General features: G+C 49.0%; 1 protein-coding gene across 1 annotated transcript in view; it reads left to right on the top strand.

The window, feature by feature from the left end:
* Positions 1 to 11,685, top strand: part of LOC146209239 (uncharacterized) — a 38,045-nt gene extending 26,360 nt beyond the window's left edge. The window contains exon 5 of the mRNA XM_084597865.1: positions 11,399 to 11,685. Coding sequence (XP_084453991.1) covers positions 11,399 to 11,622 — 224 coding nt within the window. The 3' untranslated portion in view covers positions 11,623 to 11,685. The remainder of the gene's footprint in view (positions 1 to 11,398) is intronic.
* Positions 11,686 to 12,843: the final 1,158 nt, after the last annotated feature.

Here is a 12,843-nt window from a genome sequence, read left to right as displayed (position 1 = left end):
TAACCCCCGCTTTGCTATCGCTGATGACGTGTTTCACGCCTGGTCGTGCAGTGGCGATGGATATTTCAATCTCCGCCTCTACCGGCGGTAGATCTCGGTTTCTTTCGATTCCTATCGCGATCCCGGTGTCTAATAGGGTGACTGAGGCTACGTCGCCTTCTTTTCCGATCGCTGCATCGGTGTAGCGACAGATCCCGGCGGGAGTTTGTCCAATTTGTTAGCGAGGTGCTTAGCTCTGCTTTTCCTCCCCCCCCCCTCGTCGTGTACGGGGTGCATATTCTTCGGTATGGGCGAGACGTATAGATGTTTTCTGATTTCTCGATCTATGCTTTCTCTGACACTTTCGCCTTCCCCGGGCGGTAGTAGGTTTACCCAGTCGAGGATTTGCCTACCCGCCGCCGTTCCTGCGAATCGCTCTCTCTGGGACAGCCTGACTGCCGCAGCTAGCTCTTTCCACTCATTATGCGACACCATTTTTTCTAGAATGTCGTTAGAAGTAGTTATGGGGAGTCCTAGAGCGCACTTCGTGCATCTCTTAATTATGATGTTTAATTCGCGTTCTTCGGTCTTGTTGATATTTAGGAATAGAGTGGCGTAGCAGATTCTGCTCGTGACAAAAGCTTGTACGAGTCTGAGTCTACTAGCCTCCGTGAGGCCACTCCTTCTGTTGGACGTCGTCTCAAATACTCTGACTACAAGCTCCGCCTGATTTTTTAATTTCTTAATCAGGCTTTTTTTACTACCCCTGCGGTTGATAATCATACCTAATATTCTAATTTCATGTACTTTCGGGGCTTCGTTCCCGTTGACTTTAATTTTGATATCTGGAGTTATCTTTCCACTACTGCTGGTCATTACCAGGAGCTCCGATTTTTCTGGCGAACAGCATAGACCTACGTCCTCTGCGTGTTTGTTGATTATATCTGCTGCCTCTTGGAACCTGGATGTGATCTACGAGTCGTTCCCTTCGCACATCCAGACGGTCACATTGTCCGCGTAGATGCTTAGTTTTAAGTCATCGAGGTGGCCAAGCTTACGGGGGAGCATCCTCATTACGATGTTAAAAAGGAAAGGTGAGAGCACAGCCCCCTGCGGAATGCCTCTGTTACACAGCGGGAACTCCTCCGAATTTAAACCCTGAAAGCTGATGATCGCCGTCTTGTCTCGCAGGAATGATCTAATGTAGTTGTAGGCTCTTGCGCCTAATCTTAGCTCAGCGAGCCCGTTAAGAATGGCGTCGTGGCTGACGTTGTCGAAAGCTTTCTTAAGATCTAAGCCTAGAATAGCTTTCGTATTTTTTTTCCTGAAGTCTCTGACTACATCGGTATGTAGTCTGAGCATGGTATCGTGCGTACAGAGGCCGGGCCTGAATCCGACCAATTCACCCGGCCACGCATCATTCTCTTCGGTGTATTTGGTTAGCCTCCTCTGAATGACTTTCTCAAGTAGTTTGCCTAAGCAGGATGTTAGTGATATTGGGCGGAGATTCTCCAAGCCCGGTGGTTTTCCCTGCTTGTGGATTAGGGTGATCTTAGCCCTCTTCCCCTCTTGGGGTGCTTGACCACTCTCCCACAACTGATTGAAATATCTGGTTAGGGTAATGACCGGTTCGTCGTCCAGATTTGCGAGCATCTTGTTATTAACGAGGTCCGGCCCCGGGGGCCGAGCGTCTTTTTAGGCCGTGCAGCTCCGCTCTGACTTCTGCCACTGTTATGGACGCGTCAAGCTCGCTGTTCGCTGGTCCGTTGTAATCTCTGTAATGCGCTGTGGCGGGGGGGGGGGGGGGGGGGAGCTACGTACGTGGACCTGAGCTTGACAATGAGCTGTTGGTCCGTACCCTTAAAGTTATACCTCGCCTTGACCTGTTCTATGTTGGCGGCCGTTTTGGACTTACTGGGGTCTATCAGGAATCAGAGCAGTTGCCAGGGCTTGGCCCCATTCATGGTGCCCTCCATCTCGTCGCATTTGTTATCCCAACGTTGCGACTCGAGTTTCCGGGCGTATTTTTCTATTTCGACGTTGTGTCTGGCTATCTCTCTCCTGAGATTTCGGTTCCACTTTTGCTTTTTGAGCTTCTTCTTTAGCTCTTCTTTGTTTTTAAACATGCCGAATAGCCTGCTATCCATCGCCTCAGACAGAGCTTCGCTTTTAATTTCTTCGGTGGCGTCTTCGGTGGCGTCGTTTAGATGGGTAATTAATTGGGCGGCCCAATTTTGAATGCACTCTATATCTCCAATTTCTTCCCGTTCTTTGATATGTCTGTATTTATCCCAATCCACTTGGGTTTCCGTCCGATACACAGCGGGCTTAACGCTCACTTTCCTGCTTAATTCTACCTCTAGCACGTAGTGGTCGCTACCTAGATCCTGATGCTTGTTCGTCCACTTCACTATGCCAGTTCTATGCCAGAGAGTCAAGTCCGGGTTTTTGTCCGCTGACACACTGTTACCCACCCTCGTCGGTCATCTAATGTCGTTAGCGATGTAGAGGTTTGACTCATTGATATTTTACAACAGCGTTTGACCCTTCGGGCTGCTGGTCATGTAATCCCATTCTCGATGTCTGGCATTAAAATCTCCGGCTATTATTAGCGGGTTCTTACCTGCCAGGCTAATCGCTCTCTTAAATATCGGGCTGAACCTCGCCTTCGTGCACTTCAGGGAGCTGTACACATTGAGTAGAAATATGCTGCCTCTGTTCTTTTTACCGGTCAGGATTTCCCCAATGACCGTTTCGGTCTCCCTGTTGCCGGCTTCGTGCTGAACGACGGCGACGTTGTTTTTGACGTACGTCACGACCTGGGTTTTACTTCCCTTTCCGCTATCGGAGCTTTTGTACCCCGAAACCTTCCATACACCTCGCGTTTCCTGCAGAGCCATTGCCAAAGGCTGTGTGTTCTGGCTAGCTAGCAACAGCCATCGCTTCATTGACAACGACCGGCAATTCCATTGCCTAATTTTAGGCGTTTTGGGATCCATTATGATTGTGATATTGTATACCTGATGCGTTGCAAAGGGCTTGAAGCATCGTTTCTAGCACTCCAAACCTCGCCTCGAGTTTCTTGTCCAGGTTCAATTCGAAGTCTATGATTTCATCCTTAACTAATTTTCTAAATGCCACGTGCTTTCTCGCTTGTTCAATTACACTAGTGTCGTCTGATTTACGCTTTGCGGGTCTAGCCTGATCGATATTCATTTCATCCGAGTCGTCACTGTCCCCGCAACAATCGCTCTCGCTTGCCCCACCGGGGCCCCGTATGACGGGCGGCCTGAGCATGGGAGGTGCCGGTGCAGGTATAGCGTTTGCCTCTCTTAACTCTTTAATTACTTCGACAAGGGATTTGAGGGTTTCTTTAATCTCTTTGATGTGTTCTTAAATAATTCTGATGTCTTTGCTATGCTCGGCTTGAGTGCGTTGTAATTCCGAAAGTTCCGAGTTTTTTTTTTTTTTTTTGAGACACCGCTAGCGAAGCTGACCGACTTACCGCCTGCGTTAACGTCTTCATTCGTCTTTGCTTGTCCGGCCGGCGTCTCCCCGGGCTTCAGCCAGTGTTTCTTGTCGTCCTTGGGTGGCGGTGGTTGTGGCGGCCCCCTGTTCTTGCTCTTGGATCTGGGCTCATCTCTGGTGACGGATGCGCTGGAGTCTCTCGCGCGGCCCGTTGTGCCCGCGGCGTCGCCTCTTCATCTTGATCTGCCCAGGGTTTGCATTAGCTCTTGCTGCTTGTTTTGAGCCAGGATGGCTTCTTTCTCTGCTTGTCGGACTTTGAGAATGTGTGGGGTCCGGTACATGCTTCTGCAGTGGTTGCGCCCCAGGGGGTGGCAGCCGCCGCACTGTAGACATTGCGGCTCGCAATCTTGTTCGTGCCCCTCCGATGGATTAAGCATTCTGCCCCCTCGGCATCGAGGACTGGTGGGGTCCGGGCAGACGTCCGGCCGATGTCCTAGGTTGCCGCATGCGTGGCACACATCGAATTTCTTTTTTTAGAGGTTGCACCGGTATAGCAGTCTGTTGAACGACACCTCTCGCGGGACTTCTTGGTCTTCAAAGATGATGAGCACGGTTTTGGAATTTTTCCCGAGCCTCCTCGCTCCAACGTAGCCAGGGTTATCTCTGAGTCCCTGCCGAATTTCCTGCTCCGTGACGTTCAGCGGAACGTCGTATATGACGCCCTTGCCGCTGTTACTCGTTAATAATTAGAGGGGATTATTAACGATGCGCCCTTAACGGTGCGCACACTCCCAGACACCCTTAGAGTGAGGGGGGGTAGCTGTTTCGGTCGCAAAGGAGATGCCCTCGACCTGCGTGGCAAGCTCAGCCGGAATTCAACTACCTTGTAGTGACAGAAGGGGGTCGCCATTTGGTGCCCAGCTGTCGTCGGTTCAAACCAGAGAAAGGATCGGAGTTAGAAGTAACAAACAAAACACAATTTATGCACAGCATGAGACGATACAAAGGAACACACAAGATCACTTGAAATGCACAGACGAGAGGTTCACAGAATAACAAACGCTAAGCATGCAATTACAGAGGTATTCAATAACACAGATGCTTTACAACAGATCAAACACAAGAGAGTCACAAAAAATTACCGACGATTACGTTACTTCCTAATGCGAAATTTGAGCGCAGCAAATAAGCTGTTTCACTTTTTCGATAGATTGAGGCAAGGAAATCGAGCAACACATGTATGCACTATCACAGATTTTTTATTTTTTTTATTTTTCACACGTATTCCTTTAACAAACACTCCACTAACAGTTCTTGACAGTCATGAAGGAAGCTTTGTGGTCGGAGAAATAGACTGAGACATGTTCGACTTGGTACACCAATGCTTGATTTTCAAAGACGAGATCTATACAAGTGCCTCGCGATGTTGTCACAGCCGTGGGACGCGTTACGAGCGAGAGGAACGGGATACGAAGAGGCGTCCGTATGCTGTGCGATGTCAGCGCACGTTAAAGATCCCCAGGTGGTCGAAATTACTCCGTAGCCCTCTACTACGAGTCCTCTTTCTCTCTTTCCACTTTCACTCTCGCCTTCCTCCCTTCCCTTACGGCTTGGTTGCGGTGTCCAAAGAAAACAAGTGAGAGAGTTACCGCGCCTTTCCCTTCCTATAAAAAATAAATCAGTTTTTCTACGCGGTCATGCCCCGCCGGGGTGGTACAGTGGTAAGACGCCCGACTACAGTCCGGAATACCCGGGTTCGAACCCGACCTCGGCGGCTGCGTTTCGATGGAGGCGAAACGAAGAGGCGTCCGTGTGCTGTGCGATGTCAGCGCACGTTAAAGATCCCCAAGTGGTCGAAATTACTCCGTAGCCCTCCACTACGGCTCCTCTTTCTCTCTTTACACTTTAACTCCCACCTTCCTCCCTTCCCTTACGGCGCGATTCAGGTGTCCACAAACTCGTGTGACAGATACTGTGCCTTTCCCTTCCTGTGAGCCAGTTATTAGTATTATCTACGCGGTCACGTTGTCTTGACTCGCTAGCGGCGGCAGCGGCATCAGACAGTCGCTGCTAGCGCTTCCTCCGGCGACCCCTTCCCCCCCCCCCCCCCCCAAACGCACTTCCTTTCCTTGTGCTCTCCGGCTGCCCCGCGCTTCCTGCGAGGCTTCGGTTGCCAAGCGCCGGCTCGAACTGGGGGGATCAAAGTGGGGAGGCGCTGGTTACGAGGCCGACGCCGACGCCAACGCCGACGCGAAACCCAGGAACGAGCGCCAAAGAGCTGCGCTCTAAAACAAACACCAAATTGTTCACCGGGCACTGTTGCAGTCCGACGCCTCAAGAGTCACGATGTTGCCGCCATACAAGACGAGCGCCGCTCCCTTGCAGGTCCGTGGGCTTGCCAGCAGCGGGTGATCGCCGGGAGTCCAGTCGAAGCACTAGCGAACACGCCGCAACCACTGGCTGACTGACTGACCGACTGCACAAGCGGCGCTGTCTCTTTAAATAGGGCGCGCGAAGTCTGTGTGTTAACCCGCGCCAAAGCTAGCGCGCGCACACACACAGTTTCGCTGGTTAGAGCGCTCCCTTCTCCTCCCGTCGAGCCGCGCGTCGTCATTGGCTAAGTCCCAAAGAAAGTTCTGGATTTTTCTGGCATATTCCAGCTTTTTTTCTTTAATTGCGCGTTGCCGCCGCCCTCTTTCCCAGCTTGATGAGTCCGCGTGATCGTCGGGTGATGGGAAAAAGGGCGGCGGCAACGCGTACAAAGCTACGCGCTCTCTCGAGCGGGGAACGAGGCTTTTCTCGAGCGTTCCAAGCGACGCCGCGCGGGCCTCGCGCCGTGACGGCTTAATAAAAATGTGCGCCGATTTACTGACAGCCGCCCTCCGGCATGGCCGCGTGAGCAGTTGCGTCTATCTCAACTGGCCCGATATTTATGGTCGTAATTTGCTCGTACCGCTTCGCCCTGCCCAGCTCCGGTCATAATTAGTAGGGACTGACTCTTCCGGTTGGCAATGAAAATGTCTTCCCCGTTTATGTTGAGGCCTGCAGCCATAACCAGGACCTGGCGCAGCTTCGGCCCGTTTTCCTCGTCAGCTAATCGGCGCCGCCGTGCGGTCGCAGCACTACGCGGAACATCTCCTTCGGTATTTTCGATCTGACCGTGCCTACGGATCTCTTGGCGAGTGACCGCCCTATCGCTTTTTGCCGCGATTTGGCGGCCTCGGTCCCTTCGCTCCCCTTCACGGGTGCCTTCTTCTTCGCTTGGGACGCTGCGTCGCATTCTTTCACATTGCCTCCTTGCCGGCGGAACCATGAATTTTCTTCTAAGGCCTCAATCGCCTCTATATTTCCATCCTTACTAGTGTCAGAGTTCGGCTGGTAGCTCTGACTTTCCTCGTCCTGCCAGTTCATGCCGTCCACGCTCCGAGGGTTTTCTCTCGAGGGCGGCTAGGTCGGACGCTAGGCTCGGACGCTAGGCTTAACTTGGCGGCGTTGTTGCTCCGAACTTTGAAGTATCGTAAAGACCAAATTGGTGGTCCCTCCTATTAGAGAGTTGGTTCCACTTGATCCTCGGGACTTCCGAAAATCGGTCCGAAGTGAGATGTTGCTGGGTGCACCCAAAAGCCGCCATTAACAGCAGAGCTCGACTCGGCAGCGTCTTCCCTCCTCGGCGCCGCCTGGCGGCCTCCATCTCTCGAGATTGTTTATCATAGCGCAGCCGAGTAGCATTCGGTAAGAATCCGTGTAAGCCCATCCGACGGTTCGGGCAGTGGCGCAGTAGGTGACCAGATTCGCCGCAGTGGAAGCACGGAGGTAGATTGATCGGCGGGCGCAACGCTTGTGCTTTGCGAACGGGCTGCCGAGCGTCAGGCACACCAGTGAAAACTGGATATCGGGGTGCAAGACGAGCCGGTGGAGCTGGCCTACACGGTGCCGGTGGTGCGTGCGCTGGGGTACGCAACACGTCTCTGCAGAGCATGGCATGCGGGGCAGGCGGCTGGGGGAATGGCATTGACGGCCCTGCTTGGCGGACCTCTTCGCGCACAAGATCCCAGATGCGGGATAGAGGAAAGATTTCGCAGCTCTTCGGACACGATGCTTCGGAGAAGTCCACGCACGGCTTCACATCGTTGCCAGACATCGAAAAGCGGAAGTCCACAGCAGTGATATTCGCAGGGTGGTGAAAATGCACAAATCACTGCTGTAAGCCACGTTCCATGCTTGTCGCATCCTTTGTGAAATCAGCCACAGCACATTAAGTACATGGAGGGTCATTTACAAGGTCGACGAACAGCTGCTTCAGGGTGCCTAGCATAATATGGCGCAGCGTCTTTGCTCCTACATGGATGAATCAGTGCGGTTGAAAAGACGACTCAAATCTTCTAAGAGCATGGCGTCGCTGTCATTAGGCCACTGTGCTCTGGACTGTGCGCCAGTTAAGCCATCTCTTTTCTGACATGGCTGCCACGTGTTCCGAGCATCTACCTGCGGAAATCTTTCCAGGCAAGGAGGGTAGCATCATGAATTTCGAACTACGTCTTAGCGGTGTCTTCAAGTGCAAAATCATTCCGCAGCACGCGCTGCTCGTGGCATTTAGTGCAGTGACACTGTCGTATCTGGTCAACCAGTCTTCAACGTCATGAAATATATCGTCATGGAACGGCGTGGGCATACGCGTAGCATGGAAGAGCAGCGGCTCCGCACTCACGGGAAGCTGAATGGTCTAGCTTGCCATCGTAGTCGTCACGACTGGCGGTGGGAAAACAAGTGGGCTATGGTTCTGGCTATGGGCTGTGGGCTGATTTCATGATGATGGCAACAAGCAGACGTTTGAAGCAGAAGCTTTATTACGGCAGCCAACTCGAGCCTTTAGCTTCAGTGTCGGTGGGTGCCTGAAAGAGTGCCAACCCGGGCCTCTCCTTTCATGTGGGAAGAATCAGCGTGCCATGACATTCGAATTCACGTTACCTCTATGCCACGGGAAGGAGTTAACAACTCGTTTGGCTCCTCTCATATAGAAAGGTGATATCAGAACCAGCCTGCCTGAAGTTCCCTATGCATTCACGTTACCCTTAGGACACACAGGTGCGTCCATACCGCTTGGTTAAAGAGACTTTATATGTGGGCTGGTAGCTCATGTTCTCGCGTCATACCCTTAAAGGCTGAGCTTAATTGTCCCCAATGATGTATCGCCTACACGGACAGGGTGCGATAGGGGAATAATGTCGTAGGCAAAAGAACCTTCCGCTTCCATTCAGGTTTAACTAGACCTAAACCACAGGTAATGTTTTCTTTCTCCTTCCGTTTTGCAAGGTCTTTTTCGATCAATGATATGAAAGTGCATCACGATGCGACGAGTTGCAACGAGTGAGGTTTGTAATTAAGGCATGTCATAGCGGGGGAGGTTTGTAACAAGCAATGCTACGAGCTTACTGTCTCTAGGGCACCTCGGGGATCATAATTGCGAATGAAATATAATGTGAGGCACGGACACTACGTCTACAAAAAATTTCTACCACAAAACGCGTATGTTTTCATTCTTATGAGCAGGCTTCCTCCTAAACAATACGCGCAGACAAATGTATCGGAGATAAGGTTTCGATACGCGGCACATCTTTATGATTTGGACTGGTCACTTCGATTGGTTTAACCCGTCTGAGCTCTCTATCACATCAGTCTGTCCCTGGTGTGAGTTCCGATCTGGACATGGCCTGCCAGATGTCAGCTCTATACTAAACAGGTCTGTCACCTCCGAACGTCCCACTATACAGGTCACTCAGGCTGTAGCTGTGAACACAAAGTGGTCTTCGCAGTTTTAATGTTTTGCCCAGTGAGAGCTGCAATCTGTCGTGTATATATGTGTCTAGTCTTTATAGAGTGGCCGCGACACAGGTATGATATGAACACTGGACCCGTTGCTCTGGGAAAAATGAAATTTGCGGGCTACTAGACTTATTGAAGAAATTTTAAGGCGAAAGCCTTTAATGCCTCATCGTTGTAAACACGAGCTGGCCGCAGAGGATGTCACAATTTTGAGGGAGATAGTTAAAAATAAATAAATAAAACCTTGTCTCCACCAGGAATGCAACGTCCATCCTTTGGATCCCCAGCCGAGCCGTTTACGAACTGCCCCACGCCCCGGATCGTAAAACGTTCAACATAATTTTTGTTGTCTACCGTGAAGATAGCCGGACTTCACGAGTGATAGATACTGCGGATTCAATTTTCTGTGAACGAATTATAGGAGCTCGGTGAACCTTGATGCGTTCAGTTTAATGGTGGTTGAGTTCAACAGGGGGTGCGTCATATATCGTCACGACTGGTTATGACGTAGACAGGCCATTCATGCATAGACGAAGCTGACCCCGCAGGGCGTCCTGTCCAGGCGTCCATGCGGCGCCTTTCATTTGGTGTTTCCTCGAACGCCGCACCACGCAGCAAATAGAACAGTCCCAGATGTCTGGGATGTGTTAGTACAACAGGCATCAGGGGCATTTAAAATTGACTTGCACGATAGAAAAAGTGCAATATCTGTAACAATTCTCCGTGGGTACATGTACCACACCATAAAGGAAGGGAGGAAGGTGGGAGTGAAAGAAGAGAGGGAGATAGAGGATAGGGCTACAATCCACCCCGCTATAATGGGTTTCGCCTCACCGCACTTTAGTGGTCCAAATTGTCCTCTAGAATTTTATATTCACCTTATATATATGGAAATCATATGGTACTTCAATACCGTAGTACTTCACGTCACGTAAGCAGCGGCTTTATTATATGATCCATTCAAACCTTCAGCTAATATTCCCCTAATAATAGGGTGCCGCTATTTGTTTCCATCTCTAAGGTATAATATATTGCTATTGCATTTCATTACTGAATCGTGCAATTTTATGTCGCTGAATGAGCAAGTGCACATTTTTCTCCTGCTGTAATGAAGGGAATCTTGCACTGCTAATACTCGCCTATATGCTTGTCTTGGAAGAATAAAACACATGAGTGTAGAAAGCTTTCTGTCACAATTATTACTACTATGCTCAGCTGTGTTGCGACCAACGCCTATCGAAGACAAATATTATGTGTGAAAGGCTTTTAACGACATCGCAAGTGACTCATTAACTCAATCCATTTCCAAAAAATCATATTCATGTTTCGGGACTGAAGTAGAGTCTTCTATGGCATCAAATGTTTTAGTGAGACAAGTGTGGAATATTAAAAAAAATTCTTGATGGGAACGGTTCAGTATCTTTATATATAGCAGCATATTTCATTTATTTAATTGGCCTTTGTTCTCAGTGAGTAAAAGTATACCTTAGAAATTAATGGAGAGCGTTTATGACGTTAAGAAAACGTTAAAATCGTAAACGGAAAAGTTTCCCGACGGGAAAACCTGGGGCGTATTCGTTTTTTTTTTTTTTTTAGAGTTTTACGGCATTCGCAATAATTGGCATTATCAACTTCCTTGTATAAATAGACTTATTCGTGTATTTTGGGCACGCTCGAGGTATGGAAACGGTTGCCATCATGACGTATTGAATGAAAATATATTTCAAAGGTACTCATTGTGATTTTCGTGAAGTCACATCATTCTATATGTCACATCAACATTGCACACAAACGTAATATTTACCTTTACTACTACCAATTTTGTGTTTCCCTATTGTAGTCTTCCATCGCTTGTTTTAAGCTACTCCGGTGTCTGGCGTTCTCGGCATTAAAGCCAGTGTCAAAAATTGCAATGGTGCCTTTATTAAACAATGGTCTGTAATGAATGAACATTCAGGTTTTACAATTAGGCTGATAAATACTATAGGTAGATTCTGTCCCCATGAAAGAATATTGTTTTGTTTTGCTCTTAAAAACGCTCTGTCTGATTTCGTTTAATAAGTAAATAAAGTGTATGCTTCTAGAACGTCCTGATCCTACAAAAAATGTTGTGAATTTGTCTACGCAGGTACGAAGTACGGCTACCGCACATTGAATTTGACAACAAAGTTGATAGCCCTCAAGGTGTCTCTGGGTGTCCACAACCTTGTCCTCACGGAATTTCAAAAAGAGATTTTATCCCAAGTTGAGAAGGAAATCACAGTGGCGATCGAGACAACTTACTTGCCTGCACTGGAGAAGAAGATGGCAGCGCTGAAAATAACTGACTTTAACGGACAGCCGAGATTGTAGAAATCGTGCAAGCTTCACATTAACATCATATAAAAGAAAATTTATTAAATCAATGGTTTACTGAGTGCATTTATTTCCCTATTTTTGTACAGCTGACATCGTTCTCTCCATCTTACTGACCAGACTTAAAATCAAGGGGTGTCATAATAATTCAACAGGATAGTTAAGCGAGCGAGTTGGTGATACATCATCCAAACAAACAGCGCGAACAAACGGGGACGACAGGTTTTATTATTGTTTTATTAGGAATAATGTTTTAATAGGAAGGAACGCCTTGCAAAAGCTGCAAGGCCATGCTGTGAATAGGGAAGGGCGGATGTTTTGATGATCTCAGCAGTAGCAAATCAGTCGATCTTCGTCGACCAACTTCATCTTATTCATCACTGTCTCTTGATCCGATCATGAAACAAGATCTCCACTTATCCCGCTGCTTGGTCATTAGTTATGTAGATGCTATCATTCAGGGAGGCGATCCAACGGCTGCAATTTACAGACCCCGCCGGCCTGCACATAATAACATATCCACAGTTCTGTTCCCAGAAGCCCCTTCTTTCTGAGGCGGTTGCCGTCCACTACGCGCTTGCCTCTGTAACCGCCGTTACCTTGCTGCCTGAATATAACTGTCATCCGAGCTAGACCCCTTGAAGAAATACGTCTACTGCGATGCCTCAATCGTATCCCAAAAACTGCCAGAATATACGCCCTCTTTCTTCTCGCATCCCATGAACCAATAAAATGAGTTGATTCCACGCGATCTACACAGTCTAGAAATCATTGCAGATTCTTCAACCCGCCAGGTGAGTCTGACCTTATTAATACCACGGTTCATCAGAATAGATGCGGCTACCTTCCTTATCAGAAGAAAGAAACACCTCCGGCGACGCACACTTGCTGTCGGCCCTTCGTGTGCATTACACCTACCCCGCAGTGTAACCCACGTAGGGGGCTGACCTCAATCCTTCTGTTTCTCGGACGTGCGCTGAATTTTGATATTTATATCTGCGTTCGGGGTGCTTGTGTACAACTCCCAGAACACTGAGGCAGCTATTCGCAACTTGTATGTTTACCCGGTGCTGAATGTAACGAGAATTCGGCTAATGGAAGCAATGGACCACGCCTAACAACCTTTACCTTATATTGCTTAGACGTACGCACGAGCAATTTCAGTTTAATCGTTCCCTCTTTGATTTTATTAGATCGGCCAATCTTTTCTTTTATTAC

The sequence above is a fragment of the Amblyomma maculatum genome, chromosome 1 (genome assembly GCF_055883805.1).
Source record: "Amblyomma maculatum isolate TAMU_Amacu chromosome 1, ASM5588380v1, whole genome shotgun sequence".
Lineage (NCBI taxonomy): Eukaryota > Metazoa > Arthropoda > Arachnida > Ixodida > Ixodidae > Amblyomma > Amblyomma maculatum.
Note: the sequence above shows the minus strand (reverse complement) of the source record. Positions and strands in the feature narration are given on the sequence as shown.